Genomic DNA, 20,953 nt, shown 5'->3' on the forward strand with positions numbered 1-20,953 from the left:
ACTTTGGAAGGACTCAATGGCACTCTGCAGCTCCAACCTGGCCCAAGGAAAGTCACCATACTGAAGCTTGAATGAATCCGAAACTTTTGTACTCGGCCCGACAGCTACGAAAAGTCGTAACGCTACGAAAAAGTCGAGACAATTCGCGCAAGTCGTAACGCTACGAAAATGTTGCGTCAATTTACGAAAAAGTCGTAACGGCAACGAAAAAGTCGCGACAATTTACGAAAAAATCGCAAAATACCGATCATTACGAAAAAAACGCATTTGGACGTTCGTGGATTAGTAAATGTGCCCCCTTGTCTCTCTTCTTCCTGTTTCTGCACATGGAGAAAACTAGGGGGCAGATCTATTATGCAATTTAAAAACAGCATCATTTTTTAATGCATTTTTTTTCTTCCGTAGGAACTTATATGAAATAATGGTGTAAAAGTTCAGATGGCGAACTTCTCCATTTATTTTACACAGCTTTTTACACCGTTTTTTTTTTGGTGAATTTTGTTTTACACAGCATAATAAATAAACCCCTAAGACAACATTTTGCAGTGTGCTGTAATACTCTTTTATTTTTAAAAGTCCAGTTCCTGGGTGTTCTTGTGCTCTGGTTCACTATCTCACCCACATGTTTCCTGCAAAGCCGGTGTCACAGCCCATGCAAGACATTGGGGGAACAGACATGTTTCTAAAGTTAAAAGCAAAAGATTGTGAGTTTAAAGACACTGATGATCTCATGCTCACAGATAAAATTGTGAGAAACTGTTAGCTGATGCTGATTTGACATTATAAAAAGCTGTGCCATTCTGCAGAATTAAAGAGAAAACAAAAGCCCAAGTTGAAGCTATGGGTGCAAGTGCAACTGAAAAGCAAATGCAAGCTCTGTGACAGAAAATATTCCCGAGGTCAGAAAGGCAGGACATATTATAGCAAAACATGCAGCAATCACCTGACACAAACCATTATAGCTGCAAATAGTAAGCAGTATGTCGTGCAGAACAACAAGTCCTCTTTTGAAAATCAATAACAAAAAGTTGAAGGAAACACATTAGACAAGTGGCACTTATATGCCCTGACCATGCAGGCTGAACTAGCAAGTAATAGATGAGTGGCGCGTATGTTCATGCGCCCTGATGTCAAATCACATTTGGCGCATGCCTGTGGTGTCACTGATGTACCAAAGACGATGCAATGTCGTGGCAAATGGACATATGAACCACTCGTCTAATACTTGCTTGTTTAACCTGTACGACTCGGGGCATATACACACCACTTGTATAATGCTTACTTGTTTAACCTGCACAGACATATACGCGCCAGTTGTCTAATGCTTGTTTAACCTTCTGCATGGACATAATTGCCGCCTTGCCTAATGCTTCTTCCCCCTTCACGGATATTCACAAGTGCCACTCTCACAGATTAGTTGCCTACAAGGGGGGGCCTTTGGAAAGTGTGGCCTAGGGGGTCTCACATATCATTAATCCGCCACTGCGTGTAAAGGTAAAGGTAACAACTTAGTAAGCTTTATCAGAAAGGTCTATGTAAATACAGCCATAAGCACGCTGCACTGACTTCTCTGAAAAAAGATTTCTTCTGTCTGTAATTCCTGTGCCAGAGACATGCAGCTCTCTGTTTTCTTTAGCTCCACCCTCCCTCAAGAATGCTAAGAACTCACTCCCCACCTCCTTAGGAATGTGGATCTGAGCCAATCAGCAGGAAGCTGACTCATAATCTAACTAACTCAGCATGTTCACTTGGTCTGGGTGTCTGTGCAGGAGTAAAGCATTATGGGAACTTTACACAGCTCAGCGTTTTTTCTTTTTGGCTTCTGATCTTCTGAACAGGTGAAATATGGGGAGACTTAAGGGCACTATTGAGACAACTGAAGGTATGCCTGCATCTTGAGATTAACTCTTTATTAGCCTTCCTTTTCCTTTAAGAAAATTTACAAAATGGATTTCCAGAGCCTGTACAACTTTAAAAGTTGTGGCAAAAGCCCAGTAAGTAAAACACAAGCAAAAATACAACATATATTTTAGGAAGAAAAGCATGTCGTGACAGCTCATTTAGTGAATAGATACAGTAAAAATAATTTCACCTGCACCAAAAAAAATCTTTAAGGCAGATTTATAAAAATTTGAAATTAGAGCTCACCACAGTAAAATTCCCCCACTCTCTATTCATTCCTATGGGATTTTTAGAGGCATATTTATTTACCTCTAAAAACCGAATGAATAGAAAGCAGGGAAATTTTACTGTGGTGCGCTCTTAAATTGTATACCCTCAGGTGAAGAATTGAAAAATGCTGTTTTTTTATTTCTTTCCAGTAATGACAAGACGATTTACCCACGGTGAAGGTACCAACAACTCCTGTCTTTTTAAATTCAGAAATGTTTTCTTAAAATAGTCCATAATGGCATACGGAATATTTTACAACCATGCATGACAGGTGGCACTATGGGATTTTTAGAAGCATATTTATTACCCATTGATAATTACGCCTCTAAAAACCCCATAGAATGAATAGAGTGGGGGAATTTTACTGTGGTGAGCTCTAATTTCACATTTTGATAAATCTGCCCCTTAATATCAAAATACCCTGAAGTGTTTGAAAATAGTGGTTACTTTTCAGGACAACATGTATGTAGACTTTACAGTGCCACCTGTCATGCATGGTTTTAAAATATTCCTTATGCAATTATGGACAATTTTAAGCAAACATTTCTGAACTTAAAAAGAGAGGTGTTGTGACCCAGTGTCTGTACCTTCACCCTGGGTAAATCATCTTGTTATTACTGGAAAGAAGAATGGAAACCTTTGACTGGATCCCAGAGATTTCAACAAAGCAAAAAAACAACAGCATTTTTCAATTCCTTACCTAAGGATATACAATCTAAACTTGACTAAAGTGGCAAGCAATTCCTTATCATGCAGCATGAGTATGATGGTAACTTACAAGTCTCATCAGATCAACTATCATCACTGCAAATTGCTACCATTTGGTATAAAATCTGCTAGTGAAGTGTCTCAGTATAAAACTGCAGAAGATGTTGGAGACATTAAGGAGAGACATTATTATATATAAGGCTGATTAACAGTGAAATTAGCATCAGAATTTAATCATCAGACCTGTAGCATTTTGGGTTTAGCCAAATGTGTACTTTCCAAAAATATATGTTTTTCTGGGGTGAACATAATTTTTGTGGCTTTAGATCACATAAAATAATAAATCAATAAATGTGTTGATTTTGCAGTAGTTAAAGGGGCATTTCATACTTTCTTTTTATATTTGGGGGTCTCTACATGGCACATTTTGCATTCTTGGCATCAAACTGTTTATATGACCCCTAAATTTCATATTTTTTAGTACAGGTACCCATTATACAGAAAGTTCAGAATTACGGCAAAGTCCATCTCCCATGACTCCATTTTAATCAAATAATTCACATTTTTAAAAACGATTTCCTTTTTCTCTGTAATAATAAAACAGTACTTTTTTAGCAGACTTTTGGTAGAACCCCTTATCCAGAAAACCCCAGGTCCCGAGCATTCTGGATAATGGGTCCCATACCTGTAGTACCTAATGACATGTGAGATTTATAACGCTCCAAACAACTCCAAACAGCTTTAAGGAGATTTTTTTTGAATTTTCATTCATTAACATTTTATAAAAACCAACTAACTTTAGCAAAAGCATTGCCGTTTGAAGAATGTTTACTTTTCAAAAAATATATTGTTAATGGGGTAAATATACTGTAAATTAACTCGTTGACCTTGCAAATTTCTGAAGTGGTGCTTTGGAAACATAGTAGTGTATTGCTGTGAATTTTTGATTTATAAATGTCAAAAACTATACATATTTGGGATTGGCACATTCAGGAGACACAGAGATTTTTAAATCAGTTGGATTTTAATGCATAAAAATATAAGTTTATAGGTTTTTATTTTTATTTATATCTTGCTACAGAATTTGAAATTACACAAAAAGCTCAGACTGTCCTTAAAACAATAAATAGTTTTTCTTGGTTGACTAGAATCACTCCCCTCCCCCCCAGGAAATGCTCCTAAACTGAGACAGTAGAAAATGTTTAAAAAATCTTAATGAATCTAAATTGTGTAACTCTGGCAATGAAGTGATATAATGATACTGGTCCAAATGTCTAGACAGTGCTCTGTATAACACTCATGTTAACAAATAGGAGAAGTTCTCAACATTCTATGAAATACATTCATAAGACTATTGTTTTCCATATGTAACCGGAAGGTAACATTCAAAACAATTGCTTTCTTACCCAATTGCAACTTTTGCACTGTACGTTTGCAGTCTGACATTGTACATCTGTACACGTGGGTGCCTTTTTGATAACCACAGTGCTCCAACAGGGCAAATGTAATAAAGGATGCAGTGTTTGCCCAACTTTAGTTAACCATTGCAACCAGACTTTTGTTTTTAAACAGCTGACCAGTAAAAGATACATGCCGATTGGTTGCTATGGGTTACTTGAACAGTAGCAAACTTTTACCTTTTTATTATATTACCACACAATTCTTTTGGGATATTAAATGAAATGAAGAGATATAAAAATAATTTATCACTTGAGGCAGAACATAGATATCAAGTTCAGATCTACCTTGAATGGATAAAAGTACCTGCATTAATGGAGAAAAAAATATTCTTTGCTATATTTTCTTGTTACAGTCATATACTGAGAGACATGTTCCATGACAAGGGGCTCCTCAATTGATCCCACTGAACCCCATTGGTACATACCTTAATGAAACACCAGGAGACAGAAATGGGGTAAAATGGCCACAGCATCTTTTCACATTTTATTAAATAATTAGAACCTTGCCAGCCTATCCCAAGGCAATATTCTAAAGCCAGAATTCCCTAAGAGATCAAAACTATGCTCTGCCGTTCCTTACTGAAGACTATCACTTCCATAGTTGCCATTTGAGATCATCTCATTCTACCTACAGAGAGGATGGCCACAAACTCTGCTACGAGCAGGAGCTGCATCACCAACCGTGGGAGAAGTTCAGCAGCCTTGCTATTGGTCTTTAATTTGCAGTGTCTCTATGGTAGGGAATCCAAGCAGGCTGTCACCTAGCACAAGCAGTAGTAGCATCTGTATTAATCAATCCACTGCACAGTCTCAGAAAGAGAACCTATTTTCTTCATCTTCTAAATTTACCTCTGCAATACCCTGGCAATGTCCTACCACTGCTGACAAATAAACCTTAAAATGCACTACATATATCTTCTGTTTTTATCCAGAGGAAGGCAAAAAAAATCCAGCTTGAAGCCGGATGCCTCAAGAGGGAAAAAAAATCCTCCCTGACCCCAATGGTGATGCTGCATCAAGCATTTAGTATTAACATGAATTAATACAATGTTGACTCTCATATTTATATTGTTTAAACATACAGAAATCCCAATATAACAGTGCATTCAGGAAAACATTCATAGATAATATGAGAACATAAAAAAGAATACTCTGCTATTTTTGTAAAATATGGATATTTCTACCTGCTCAGAAGATAAGGAAGTGAACTGCTTCTTCCCCTGATACCACACCCTCTCTTTTTTTGCCTCCCAGACCAGCTTTCTCCTGCTTAAACTAACCTAATCACTAGTGATGAGCAAAATTTTTCAGCAGGCATGAATTTGTGGGGAATTTCCACATTTCGTTATTGGCGGATTTTTTTATTAAACGGCAGCAAATAATGTCCAAAAAAAACATGTGCAACAAAAAAGTTGCGTGACAGCGGCACTTTTCGAATTTTCGCCATTTTTTGCATGTTTTCACAGTTTTGATAATTTTCTGCCGACGAGAATGGGACAGATTAACTGCTAATCACAACTACATCTGATAAACCAGTGTAATCTGGTTGCTGGTCATTTGGATCCCTTGCCATGCAGCCCCTGAGCTTATAGCTCTAGGGCTTTCCTTTTTCATAGCTACTAATCCATGAGAAATATGCTATTGGTAAATAAAGTGAAAGAGCTGTTTCTCTATAAGAAAAGTGAATTCACCATTTCTTTTAAAACAAGCGATTGCTCTAAGTAAAAAAAAAAAGGAAGCTACAGTTTCCGTCATCAGATCACACTAGTTCTCTAAATACCCAGAGCAATCTGAAGTCAAGGTCAAATGATCCCACATATGTACCGTAATAGGTCTTAAATGGCAGCTTCTGTTTCACATCCTGCTTTTTTTTTTTTTTTTAAATCCAGGCAGCTTTGACTTCCTCTAAACCTAGAGGGAAGTGTAATAGCAACGGGATTCTGACTTATTGGCATTTATTTTAGAAGGTAACAAAAGAGAAGCATTTTCATCTCAACAGGAGGGTTTGTCTAAATCAGAACTGAAAATAAATATACTTTGATCTCTATTTGAACGATTATTTACCATGGAAGAATGAGCAGCCAACCTAAAGGTTAACCATTTAAATATTTTGCATCCTATTCACTTTTGATCTTGTAGGGATTGAAGGACTTTCATTCATTTCTCTTCCACCTCTGAACATGGCAAATGAAACATCAGATACTGCCACTTACAGTGCTATTTATATTGGAGTGGAAACCGTGATTGGAATATCAGCAGTTTTGGGTAACATTCTGGTGATTTGGGCTGTTAGATTAAACCCAAGTCTTCAAAACACAACCTTTTATTTCATTGTATCTCTGGCACTGGCAGACTTAGCAGTGGGTTTTTTAGTCATGCCACTGGCCATTGTTCTTAGCCTGGGAATGCATTTTCATTTCCATGCATGCTTATTTATATGCTGCCTCATCATTATATTAACCAACGCTTCCATCCTCTCCTTGCTGGCCATAGCCGTTGATCGGTATCTGCGAATTAAAATACCAACCAGGTAAGTCCAGTTATACACATTTACCTTCTTGCTACACCTACTTCCTTAGTGAAATATTCTTTCATTGTCTTCAACTCTGGGTGCTAAATCCTTCCCTACTTTCTTTAAGTGAGGCAATATCTTTATTATATCACGAACTGTGTCTGCAGCTGACTTGAATTTGATATATCTGAATACATTAAGCAGTCTACCATATAAATGTTGTGAGAATGATGATTTAATTGTAGCAGAGTGTATTGTATTTTACCCAATGTAATACTGACCTAATGTCTTTCTTAGTAAAAAGAAAAAAGGCTTGTAAGGCTCATTGCATAAAGGGCATTTTAATTGCTGTGATTTACGTCTTTACCTGTGTGGATGATAGTATTCCTAATACCCATTTGCCACCAACTAAGGTCATGTGTGATAGGTTGCACCATAAATATTCTCCTATTTTTATCATTTGGCCTGTGGGATACTTATTCACTGAAGATAATCTTCTTTATGTCAGCAGAGAAAACAGTATTTATTTATTATTTATAGAGAAAATAACTTAACTGTCATCAATTAACAGTTTATTTTCACTTTATTTGGCAGACTTAAATAAGTTTTTGTCTGTGTGGTAACCAAACGTGAAGGTATTAAATAAGAATGTAGCCTAAAGTAAATTATAGTACACATACTGTAAGAGGCATTTATATATCCAGAACTTAAAGCTGCTATTGTTGCAGAAAGTGTTTTTCTAATATAAACCAAAGTCACAAAAACACTATTTTTGTATTAATACAAAACCTCTGTGTAGCAGTAGTTATTAAGTAAAATGAGAAAATTGGTTACCTTGTCTTTAAAGCAAAGTATTGTTATAATCATGGTTGGAGGGGAGCTGGCTACAACTACAATTTTTAATTGTACATGGCAAAAAACAGCAGTGCAGAGAATAGGAAAGGATGGACACTGGTTGGAACAGCAAATAAATGTATACATAACTTGCTTTCAGTTTTGTATGTTATGTATATCTCAGTGTTGCTTAGAATTACATTTGGTTTTATTGTGCAAAATATTATATTTGGGTTCACAACAGTTTTCAGTTTTTTCCCACGGTCTGTTGCTACACATCTAATTCTGTAACAGTTGAGTAATGGAACAGAGATAATTATCTTATTTTGCTGTTTAACTCTGGGTAATCAGTTTTCACATCAGAGAATGCAGTATTAGAGTACACTAGAACAGTGCTGTCCAACTTCCGTGGTATCGATGGCCTACATGGTGGAGGGCCAATAATGGAAGTCCATTTGGACCACTCCCCCTTTTTAATCCAATGGTGGTAGCACAGCAAAAATCGAAATGGTTGGTGCTCACTGTAGGGATAGCCCCTTTCATTCATATGTGAAAGAATTATATTATGTCATATTAAGACACACCCTTAAATCCATATGCCTGCCCTGTGGATAGCACAGTAACTCCCAGCATATAATTACACAGCTTAGGGACCATATAATGACTATTAGCAAATGCTAACAAACTCCCAGAGCAAACCCGTGCCAGTTTCACCTCCCACAGGCAGCATAGGGCAGGCAGAGTATGGCACCCAGGAAGCATAGGGCAGGCAGAGCATGGCACACAGGCAGAGAAGGTTCACCATAGTATAGAATGGCCTCTTCTTCTTTTCAAAAGGTCTTCATTGTTTATTTTTATAGTTTTTAAATTATTTGTCTTTCTCTTTCATCTTTCAAATTGGGGTCACAAAGCTCAGCAGCCAAAAATTATTGCTCTGTGAGGCTACAATTTTAATGCTATTTTTACTTTTTATTCCTTATCTTTCCATTTAGGCCCTCTCCTATTCATGATCCTGTCTCTCTTTCAAACTATTGCCTGGTTACAAGGTTAAATTGGACCCTAGCAACCAGATAGCTTCTGAAAAAGCGTATTGTATCATGACTGCTCTATTACAGCAAAATTATTAGCGGCATGATTATGTGAGTAATGAAGCCACATAATTCCAGAATCCAGACTCCCTTAATACTAGCATTCGACACCCCCTTTGCTCAGATACCTGTGTTCAGTACTGGTTTTCACAGGGTGTTGACAATACTCAGAACAATACTACTTCTCTAATGCATTTACACACAATATTAAGTGCAAAAATGCATATTATTACATTAACCTGATAATGGATCTAAAGGTATATAGGATAGCAGAAAAAATTATGGGTAATTTAGAAATACAACATGAGTAAAATCTTCACACTGGTGTTTTCACACCATGGCAGCAATCTTTTTTAAAAACGCCATGTGACATTACTCCCCTTTCTGCAAATGCACATACCAGAACACCTGCCAGACGTTTACATTTGTCTGCTGCACAATATATGATCAGCCACAGTTTGAATATTAATACCAGTTAAGACAGAAATTTATACAACTATGTAATGTAGTAGCAGCACAAAATGTTGCCTCGCCACCTGCAGCTTTGCTGTTTCCACAGTTTTTATGCAGGCTTAACTCAGCATTGCCCTTTCCCATATTTACCAGAAATGGAAAAAAATTGAACTGACTTTACAGTTCACTACATTATCTGACAGCAGTTTCATTATTTCCTGTATGTATGTATGTGTATATATATATATATATATATTACTCAGTCCTTTTTGCCCTTGGTTATGAATGAGGCGCTGCTGCGTCTAAAAATGCATTGTTTTTGTGGTTGGGGAGTTACAGCCACAGTTGCGTTTTTAACATCTGTGGGGGTTCACTCGCTGGTAGGCTGCAAATGAGGCAACTTCACACACCAAGACCGGTGTAAGGGCTTCCTGCCCGCGTTTATTTTTCAGCGGCTGCAGAAAAAACGCAAAAATAAATGCTTCTCTTTCTCCTGAAGCTGAGCAAATCCAGCAGCGTGTCTCTCTCTCACACACACACAGGCTCAACAGCTCTCCTGCACAGCTTCAGGTGTACTACAAATAGGCCTAGGGCCTCCTGAAAACCTGGCCTATGGATTTGGGAATCCACCCACCCTGCTCTTGCGGATTCCCAGTAAGACCAGCCCCGGATCAACAATTTAAAAAACTGCAGAGAAACAAAGTGTTTCTATGCCCCAAAACACTGCTGGTCTCACCTCAGTAAAAATGTCTGAGAATCCGTGGCCCAACATACATGTTGTCAATCACTTTTCCCCAGGAAACCGGGGACCTTTTTGTCACCATACCACACATCATATACAGCACTTGGTGTCAAAATTACATTGGTGCATGATTCTTTAAGTCTGCTGCGCATATTGATGCAGCCGCAGTTGGAACCCTGGAAGTGCTGCCAGCTTGGTGATGGTAGCTCCAGAGTTGCACTGTATCAATAGGCACAATTGTATGCAGGAGTGGGTCAGCTAAACAGACACCAATAGCAACTATAGGGAAGTGCGCGTAGCATTTGTGAATGCAAGTACATTTAATAACTGGAGTAAGTTTGTGAAATGACTGTGTCCATTTTTCATGACAGCAATGGAGGCTTCAGTGGTAAATGAGCCCTATTGTGTTATTGTGTGAACATGGTACCATTTCTAACCAAATATTTGTAACCCCCCAAAAGATTACCAGTTATCAGATAATGTTATAGTAAGCATTTTAAATTATTCCAGTTATATTGTATTTCAGATTATTTCAGTTAGTCTAATGTAGACTTTAATCCACAGGTACAGAATTGTGATTACATCCAGAAGAATCTGCTTTTCTATTTGCATTGTCTGGATAATATCTTTTCTGGTGGGTATGGTGCCAATGTTTGGATGGAACAACAGGTCCAGCCTCAAAGAAGAACACCAGCATTACCTGAACTGCACATTTGAAAATGTCATGAGTATGGAATACATGGTTTACTTTAATATTTTCGGATGGGTCTATCTTCCATTGATGATCATGCTGATTTTGTACATTGAAATTTTCTATCTTATAAAAAAGCAACTGAACCAAAGTAATTCAAATTACCTGAGGAGAGGAGTGTTTTATGGCAAAGAATACAAGACTGCAAAATCCCTAGCACTGGTCTTATTGCTTTTTGCATTAAGTTGGTTACCACTGGCCATTTTGAACTGTGTACAGTTCTACAACCCAAATGTGAAAAAGCTTGGCCTATATCAGCCTACAATATTTCTTTTTATATTATTGTCCCATGCCAATTCTGCAATGAACCCAATCATCTATGCTTTCAAAATAAAAAAGTTTAAAGAAGCCTACATTCATATTCTAAGAACAATCTTAATGCAGAAGTCTGTGGTTCCTGATGCTGCCAACGCTGAACACACAATGGAAGAAATATCTAAAGACTAAACTCTCAATGAAATGAATGGATAAGCACAAACATATGCAGCAATAATACTGGAGAAATATTCATTTGCCACCAGTGTACTAAAAGCACATTCTTCACTACCATGAAAAATGTGGGAGGGTTAATAATATGAACTATAGACTTTAACAAGATGAAAGTTTGAGCTTATATATCAAGGTGCACCTGCACCCTGTATTTTTGGTATTTTTAGGTTTTAATCAACGCATTTTGTTTTATCCTGCTTTTTAAAACGACTGGGTATAAAATGGCATTAAATGGAGCATAAATTGTTTTTACCCTAGTGACATTAATTTATACTAGTGATGAGCGAATCTGTTTCATTTCACTGAAAAATTCACAAAAATTTGCAAAATGCAGCTACCGTAGACTTTTTTGAAGCATATGACTTTTTTTGTTACTCTTTTTTTGTTTCAGAATTGAGAAAGCCGGTCAGATGACTAGTGAAATTTCTTATTTAAAAGGGGGAAGCAATATATTGTAGGCTTTTCCTGGGTATAATTTTTAATAGCAAACTAAACATACAATATCACAAGGAAGTAGGGCTGGAAAAGAAAGTAAAAAGGGATCATTTACTAAAGAGTGGAAGGTGACTAGTACAGTACAAAACAATGTTTTTTGCCCATAGTGTACCTAGCTACCCTGCAACAGAATAAAGTCATGCACACCAACATTTGCTTTATGTTGTGTGCTTTATGTTATATACTCTGCAAACATGACAGTATGCACAGTATAATTTATACAGATATGGTATCCATTATCCGGAAACCCACTATCCAGAAAGAACTGGAAGGCTGTCTTTCATGGACTCCATTTTTTCTTTTTCTCTGTAATAATAAAACAGTAGCTAAGATATAATTAATCCATATTGGAGGCAAAACAATCCTACTGGGTTTATTTAATATTTACATAGATTTTTAGTACACTTAGGGAAGTGTTACAGTAAATTTTCCTTGCAAATTCTAACTTTTATTACATTACATTTTTCATAGTGGTAAAAGTACCAGACACATCAGTATTCTAAGGCTTGCGGTATGCTCAAACAACAGGCATTCTTTCTCAGGACACTAAGGGGCACATTTACTAATCCACAAATCCAAATGGGAAAAATTCGGATTGGAAACGAACATTTTGCGACTTTTTTGTATTTTTTGCGATTTTTCCGTCGCCGTTACGACTTTTTCGTAGCCGTTACGGCTTGCATGAATTGTTGCGACTTTTTCGTAGCCGTTACGATTTGCTCGTATATTGTCGCGACTTTTTCGTATTGAGCGCTCGTAAACGGCAGGCAAACCTTTCAGACTTTGCATGATTTTGGAAGCCTCCCATAGGACTCAATGGCACCCTGCAGCTCCAACCTGGCCCAAGGAAAGTCATGATACTGAAGTTTGAATGAATCCGAAACTTTCGTACTAGGCGCAACAGCTACGAAAAAGTCGCGTCAATTCGCGCAAGTCATAACGCTACGAAAAAGTCGCGACAATTTACGGAAAAGTCGTAACGGCTACGAAAAAGTCGCGACAATTTACGAAAAAAATCGCAAAATACCGATCATTGCAAAAAAAAAAACGCATTTGGACGCTTTTCGGACGTTCGTGGATTAGTAAATGTGCCCCTAACTCTAAGACACTTGGCCAAATATGAATGTAAGAGGATGTCATCTCTAGCAGTACTCAGCTAGAGTTATATGATTTCTGCAGACGTACAGAAATCTTACCTTTAGTTTTACCTTTATAATATATCATATTTGCTTATTACAATATTTTCATAATAAGTGGCATATTAAATAATGTTACCAAATTGTTTTGCTTTAACCGTAACAGGAAGAAGGGTGGAAGTAAAAGACAGAACTTTGTGCCTTGGCTTGTTTGTGTGCACCATGAATTGAATGAACCCAGGGAGCAGCCCTTAGTACTTTTCTATTTAGGATGACCCATTAGCACATAGTAATAAAAAAAGTATATTTTCACAAAAAGGCTTATTTAGATGAAGCAGGGTTTTACATATAGCTGTTTTTTGTAGTATACTTTATAGAGACCTATTGTTCAGGGGTATAGTTTTCCTTCAATACAACAAACCCAACTGTTTATTTGAATATACTAGAACAATGATAAAATATGTTCTTCTTTCATAAAATGCTGGTCCTATACATACCACCCCTGCAAGCTTGTACATTTTTTAGGATAGGGCTGACTGGTTCAGCCCCTAAATAAAAAAATTGTTAAAGTTTTGATTTCCTTTGTTCTTTTTTTGCATAAACTGCCTTGTTCTAGTTAACCCTCACATGGCTTGTATCACAACAGCCCCTCTTCCCTTTTCTATTTTGCTGTCACCTTATGTCGTATTTCACTTCTGGTTCCAATATCAACTTTCTCTTTCATTTTTAGATTTGAAGTTAGTTCTCTTGCTTGTACTCTGGCACAGCAAACTAGAATCACAATTTCATTTCTCATAGCATCCCTGGAGATAAGTTAAACTTTTTTTGCTTAATTAACTTTGCCCATTATTGTGTTCTAAAATACATTTTAATGGCCTATTGTACCGGTATTGGCATGTACATGTTTCCATATATATATGACACAATCATGGGCTTAATTATCAATTTTCAAATTTGTTCTTCAAGAACAAATAAACTCATATATCAAATCCTCGCTTATTTATTTATAAGAAAAACTTGTATGAATAAAAAACTGGAATGTCTCAAATTTTTTGAGAAACATCCCTTTTTATTCTTGCTCCTGGGTTGAAAGAGAGAGCTTCTCAATCTTTTTTTTAGCTTTAGCCATAGCAACACAAACTACATATGCATCATAAGCCTTGTTAAGCCATTAAAAACAAAAATATATTGGTAAATAACTAATCAGCCTTATATTGTGAGATTTCTATTCTATATATGCAATATATTGTGAGTTGGCCCCTTTGCTCATGAAAGTGACATGCTAAAGGGCTGTGGCTGCTTTGGGTACAGAAGCCCAAAACATAATGTACAACATTTCTGCCCTACTTCTTTAGTTAGGCTTTAATTCATCTTTAAGAGACAATTTAAGTCGCTGGCTTGCATTAGGAAATTTTGTTGATTTTTGTGTTTGAAAGATCATTGGCACATGGGACTGAACTTTTCAAGTTATAAGAGTTTGGAGGAAAATTAAGCCATGGGTTTGCTATAAGGACTCTAATTGACTCTGTTAAGAAGGCAATGCATATCACTTTAAATCTACTGTGCTATAAGAATTTACTGCACTTGAATAAGGAGTTGTTTACCTGCTCACACATTTAGTGCTTAGGGTTTAGTGTGCGCGAGCGCACGCTCGCAGGCCCGAACATACGTCCATGGGGGGGTGCGAGCGCACAGCCGGGAGCGCAGATCGTAATTACCGTATATACTCGAGTATTAGCCGAGGGTCCCTTTTTGAGCACATTATTGGTGCTGAAAAACTCGGCTTATACTCGAGTATATACGGTACTTGTTTCAGTGAACGGTGCCGCCATCTTGTCCAGCATGTCTGTGTGGGCTATTGCTGAAAAGCACAAGCCAGCCCCCACTCCGATCCCCACACCTGCTCACAAACCCCTCCCTTCATGTTTACCTGACACATATGTTTGCCCCGTACTTGCCGGCTCTGCATGTCTGTCACAGAGTTTACACATGACACAATACACATCCTCCGCCCCCCCCCCCGTTCACTGCTCACCTGCCACAAACCCCACCGAGTTTTGCAGAGTTTTGTATAGCCGCCGGCAACCCCCCCCCGTTCACCGCTCACCTGCCACAAACCCCCCCGAGTTTTAAGTAGCCGCCGGCACCCCCGCCCCGTTCACCTGCCACAACCCCCGAGTTTTGCCGAGTTTTGTATAGCCGCCGCCACCCCCCACGTTCACCACTCACCTGCCACAACCCCACCCGAGTTTTGCAGAGTTCTGTATAGCCGCCGCCACCTGCTCACCGCTGTCACTCATCCTCCTACACTCGCTTCTCGCTCTCCTGTCGGCGCCATCGCCATGGCAACCAGACGCTCCTGCTGTGTGCGCATGTGCACGCTATGGATCTGGCCAAATTGTCAGTGCAGGAGCGTTGCATTATGGGAATTTTCTCTACCCAGTTCAGCGTTTTTTCTTCCTGTTTGGCTTCTGATCTTCTGAACAGGTGAAATATGGGGAAACTTAAGGGCACTATTGAGACAACTGAAGGTATGCCTGCAGCTTGAGATTAACTCTTTATTAGCCTTTCCTTCTCCTTTAAGCAATTAATGTCACTGCGGGTGCCTAACATTTTGGCACCCCCCAGTAATGTAGTCTTTCCTTATCCTTTGATGTTTTTCAATAAACTCTGGAAATATATAATTGAATATTATTATACAAAGGGGATTTAAATTGGTACATATTTTGTCATTTTGAATAGTCTAAGGACAGAAGTACTGAATGGTGTTACAAGTCAAACCTTGATTTAGAAAGCATGCAGTTATGCAGACATCTAGTGTTAGAAGAAGTGTATTACACAACAGACTGGTTACAATTGTTATATTCCATATTACTTTGGTTACAATTATCTCTCCACTACTACTTTAGGTATAATTGGTTTCTACACTAGTGGAAATTATCATCCATAACCAGTAACTAAAAATCTTTTGTTTTAGTAACGAGTAAAAAAAAATTGCAAAACTGTGGAAAAATTACATAATGGCAAATCAATGAATTTTTCTTTTTGTCGCAATTTGTTTTTTACATTGAAGTCAAAGGGCATTATTCTAATTTTTTTCCCCCAACGTAACACAAAATGTGTTTATTTTCTGAAAAAAACAAAACATATGGCAAAATTCTAGCACAGTTAAAATTTTTGCCACTTGCAAAAATGCAAATTTCACCTTCAATCTGTATTTGCTCATCCCTTATTGTTTTATGTAAGCCATGATACCATTAATATAAGTATATTGTTTATATATATATATATGTATAAATGTGTAATACAGTGCTTCCCTCACTTTGTGCCATTGTGAAGTGATGGATTCTGAAACATGAATCCCTCTTTTTCTTTATGCATCATAAATGACCAATGTCGGACTGGGCCGGCGGGATACCAGGAAAAACCCAGGGGCCTTGCTGGATCAGGCCCGCTCTCCCACTTGGGCTGGGTCTTCCCCTCTACCCCGAGCAGACCCGATCACAGGGCCCAAAAGGAAGTGGGGTGCAGTGCTAGCTTAGATGCCAGGAGGAGAGACCTTCAGATCTCAAGGAGGGCCCTCAAAGTCACACTCCTGTTGGGCCCCAGGCTCCCCAGCCCCAGGATAAAATATGCAAGATGAAACACACCCATATCCTGTCCCTCCTGTGTGCAGTATTGGCGGATACAAGGTGCAAAGACAGGTGTAACTCCTAAAGGACAGGTGAAAATCTAATGTATGAGATTAATAATTTAGCATAAAACTATATTCTAAAATGAATCCACAAAACTACATTTATACTTATGTACTGAAAGCTGTAAAGAAACTGTAAAGAAAGCTACAAGAACTGACTCATATATACTGAAGTGGTTTTACATACACTCAATAAGCAGATTTTTTTTAAATCATCCACTTTCTATTGATTTCTATGGGATTTTTAGAAGTGTATTTAGAAAATGGTGAACTTTCACCCATTGATAAATACACTTATAAAAATCCCATAGAGATGAATAGAAAGTAGCTGAATTTTTCTGCTGTGAACGCTAATCTCACATTTTCACAAGTCTCCCTCTCAAGTGTCTATATCTACAATTTTTTTTCCACATTTAGTGCACATAACTGCGGGTAATAAAGCTGTCTCAAACCAATCAAACCTTTTCTTTTAGTGACTACAGTTGATACTCCTCTAGCCAAGGTGGGTACTTATAGACCTGCAATAGACCTTAATACTTTAAGGAATATTTATTGGATATCATATAACAATGAAAATGAAAGAGGGGAAAGTGTTTTATTTAGGTTTTTGTGAACTGCCACAGGTACATAGTGTTGTTGTGCCATAAATCTAAAATGTTGACAGCAAGCCTCCACCAAGCAAAAAAAACCTTGCCCATTTTTGCAACCACAACCCCTAAATACAACTCTCATTTTACTAAATTTGGCAGTTTATTTAAAGTTTGAACACATTTCTGGGGGTTTGGGGGACGTTTTATGTGTTATTACAGTTTTGCTAAAAAGATGAACTTACCCATTTAGCTGCAAGTCTCAGTTCCCCCAAGAGACCTGTTTAGCTTATTAGTTCCAATTGCATCTCAGTGCAGGTGGGGCTTGTTAAGTTTCTGGACTCTCTGCCAAATTTAATTAAGTTTGAGAAATAATGTATCTAAGTGCAGGCATAGCCTCTTGGATCAGTGGACCACAGATACTGTCCTACATAACAGCCCATAGGCAATTCATTCTTAGAAATATTTATATATTCATATTGCTACTAATCCTCTGAAGCAAATGGATACTATCACCAATTCAGGAGCTTTGCATACTGCTACCTGGTGTCTTTAGAGCAAGAGTAAGTATGTTCCTCCTACTATTTACTCAGTTGTGGAAATGTATATTAGAAGCAGTGAGGAGTCCTGTGGATGATTTATATCACCAAAGAACATAAACTCAAGTTTTGAGGAATTTTGCTCAAAAATCTAATACAACTATAAAGCCCTTTCATATTTGAACTGATATTCAAATTCCAATTGTAGGACATGTTTAAATTGTTCCTGTAATGAAACATAAAAAACAGTGACATCTGCTGGTCAATTCTGATTAAAAAGACAGAAGATGAGGAAAGGTTTCTATTGAAAAGAAGGAGAAAAAAGTAAAGAAGAGTTATCTGATGTTTTTTGCTTTTTTTCCTCTTGGCTATACAGGTATAGGACCCGTTATCCAGAATGCTCGGGACCAAGGGTATTCCGGATAAGGGGTCTTTCCGTAATTTGGATCTCCATACCTTAAGTCTAATAAAAAATCAATAAAACATTAATTAAACCCAATAGGGTTGTTTTGCATCCAATAAGGATTATTTATATCTTAGTTGGGATCAATTACAAGGTTCTGTTTTATTATTACAGAGAAAAAGGAAATCAGTTTTAAAATTCTGAATTACTTGATTAAAATGGAGTCTATCGGAGATGGGCTTTCCGTAATTCGGAGCTTTCTGGATAATGGGTTTCCGGATAAGGGATCCCATACCTGTACATAGAAAACAGGTTTCTGTTACATTTTGTTTCAAGAGTCATATTCAGCATTGCAGAAGGGATAGACAAATACAGCAATTAAATGTACAAATAAAACTAAAAACAGTTGAGATGTAAATGATACATTGGTAAGCTTCTTAGCATTACCTTTACGTATAATTATTAAAAATAACATTTGGATGCAGAATCCCCTTTAATAAGTAAAAGGCTGCATATACAGATGTGTGGCTTTGGTAGGTACAAAATAATTAAATCCTGTGAATATATAAACTGAGCAGAACTCTTTCCTGCCTGCATAAATATAGATATGAATGTTGCAAGGGAATATTTGCTGCAGCTGAGCAAATGGGACCTTTCTCAGATACTAAATGATGTGAACTTAGTTTGGACTTTGGCTTCCCTGTGACTCATTTCATTCATGTGTGGAGTTTCCTTTGAGAGTTAATCCTGCTGAACTTGTATTCTTTTAAAAGGAAATGGCCTCTTAGCCCACTTGCATGAAAAAAGTATTTCTTAATGTCAAGGGCATACCTATCAAAGGCAAATCATCAGATTATATTCTGAAAAAAGAATTTAAAGGATTAATTACATCCCTCCCGCACCTCAGTAATTCATATAAGAGTTGGAGGCTCACAGTTTCCCCTGACTGCACAGCCTCACAACCCACAGAGAAAAGGGATATACAGTCCCCCTGCGCCATTGAGTGGTGTTGCAAAACAGACTGCCATGGGAAAAAAGGGTTTTTTTTATGCCAAAAAAATGACTTCACCAAGCTGGGTGGGGTTGTGCAGGGACTCTCTTCAGACTAACTTTTTCCTTGTTTCTCGCTGTCCGTCAGCTCCTATCTGAAACTATTGAGCATGCTTGATCACCCCATAGTCAACTTACCATCTCGCCGCCATACTTACCTTCCGGCACTCCTTCATCCCAACCCAAATAAAACACACAACACACCAAATTCGATTTGTTGGATGTGGAGCAGGCCACAGCTTTATTAAACGTTCACATTTAAAATTCACCAACAATTCATCTTAACCTGAAAGAATGTTTGCATAAATAACATTACAATTTGCATACATTAACCCAAAAGTAAACATATAAATATGAGAACATCCCTGAGCTCAACTAGGTTGGTCCTTGGCAATAGGACGCTCCCTTCCAAACCCTGAAGTACCAAAATCCCAACACCACCATCACCACTGTGAGCCCGTACCTGCCATATGCCGCAATCATCCTGGCCCCTATGGGTACACAGGGGCTCCAGCTACCAAACAAAGCAAGCCTTTACCCGGTATGGCTGGCTGCATTTTCCACCACTTGCCCGCATTGCCAAGGACCCCACTGCCACAGGGATGCATTCCTAACTCCCTTAGTGACACATCCTCGACCACAAAGAATAGGCCTGCTCCACCCCTTCACCAATAGCGTTGTTCTAAATATCGTAACCAACATCATTCAGATGCACCCCGTCCGAAGCAAAAACGCCGGGCTCTGATTCCAAGAACCAATGCCTAACTACCACCCCATCATGCAGCCGAACAAACTTGCTCATTTCCACGTTCACCTTCACTCTGACTCTGCCTATAGCTTCCTGAGAACGCGTGCTTCTCCAAAATAACCGTGGTACCATTTCAGACCACACCAGAATCACCCCTTCAATTAACTTCAAAATCTCCAACACGTCATGCTTCATATCCTTAATAAGGTCTCGCATAGGGCGGACCCCGAGATCATTCCCCCCGAGGTGCAGAACCACTATTCTAGGTATAAAGCCAAACTCCAGTTGATCACTAACCTTGCGTACCAACCTGTCCCAAGTCATGCCCCTCTCTCCTAACCAACGAACCTCCATAACCTCCCTCGAAAACCCGAGCGGCCTTCCGTTCTCCCGCCGTCCAGCCTGCCCCCTGCTATAACAACCCATAACTGAAGAAAGGTTGTTTTTTTTTTAAATAATCCATTTGGTGCAAACTAACATAAGACTGATATCTCTTAGACTCCCAACGCCCAATACGCTTAATCGTCTCCTCCAGGAGACCGCAACGTGCTGTTTCCGTTGCAGCCCCAATCCTGAACGAGTGGGTTCCGAATTCCTTTTCGTTCAAACCCAAAACCTTCAGACACTTCCTAAAGACTGCCAGAAACTGAAAACGAGACAATGCTGTACCGTTCTCGTGGACTAACAATGGGCCCCCCATGTTTGGTCTCACGCTAACAAAATCCCTTACACAGTGCACAGGGCAAGTCCCGTCCCCAGGAATAGCATTGAGTGAAAATTGAAAGCCCCGGCCCTCCTGGTCCGTTTTTGAATGGCTTACATAGAGGAAAACCCTTTCTTGGCATACCCGCACATCACTGCACTGAATTCCTTCCCTGCCCGCCCGGTTCTTACTCACCAATTCACTAATCCTCAGTGCGCCATAAAATGCAAAAGAAAACGCAGCTTGAAACAGCCTTGCCTCATAACCCGATGCACAAATAGATTTCAAACAAACAAACAAATCACGCAACAGTTGGAACGACATGGGCCTCCTTACATCCGTTGCCCTTTTCCCCCTGCGCAGACCCTTCATAACTTGGCGGACTACAA

At 38.5% G+C, this 20,953-nt stretch overlaps 1 protein-coding gene across 1 annotated transcript; it reads left to right on the forward strand.

Moving 5' to 3' along the window:
* The first annotated feature begins 6,310 nt into the window (after window positions 1–6,310).
* adora3.3 (adenosine A3 receptor gene 3) lies at window positions 6,311–11,854 on the forward strand. Its single transcript, NM_001374409.1, has 2 exons — window positions 6,311–6,870; window positions 10,534–11,854. The coding sequence occupies exons 1-2, from the start codon at window positions 6,521–6,523 to the stop codon at window positions 11,165–11,167; spliced, it is 984 nt and encodes a 327-aa protein (NP_001361338.1). The 5' UTR covers window positions 6,311–6,520; the 3' UTR covers window positions 11,168–11,854.
* Window positions 11,855–20,953: the final 9,099 nt, after the last annotated feature.

The sequence above is a fragment of the Xenopus tropicalis genome, chromosome 2, assembly GCF_000004195.4.
Source record: "Xenopus tropicalis strain Nigerian chromosome 2, UCB_Xtro_10.0, whole genome shotgun sequence".
In the NCBI taxonomy this organism is placed as follows: Eukaryota; Metazoa; Chordata; class Amphibia; order Anura; family Pipidae; genus Xenopus; species Xenopus tropicalis.

Excerpts from the sequence above, each read along its gene's own strand:
- adora3.3 (NM_001374409.1), top strand. The coding sequence starts at position 6,521 with ATGGCAAATGAAACATCAGATACTGCCACTTACAGTGCTATTTATATT. Across the intron at positions 6,871-10,533 it reads CGAATTAAAATACCAACCAG|GTACAGAATTGTGATTACAT; the intron begins GTAAGTCCAGTT and ends TTTAATCCACAG.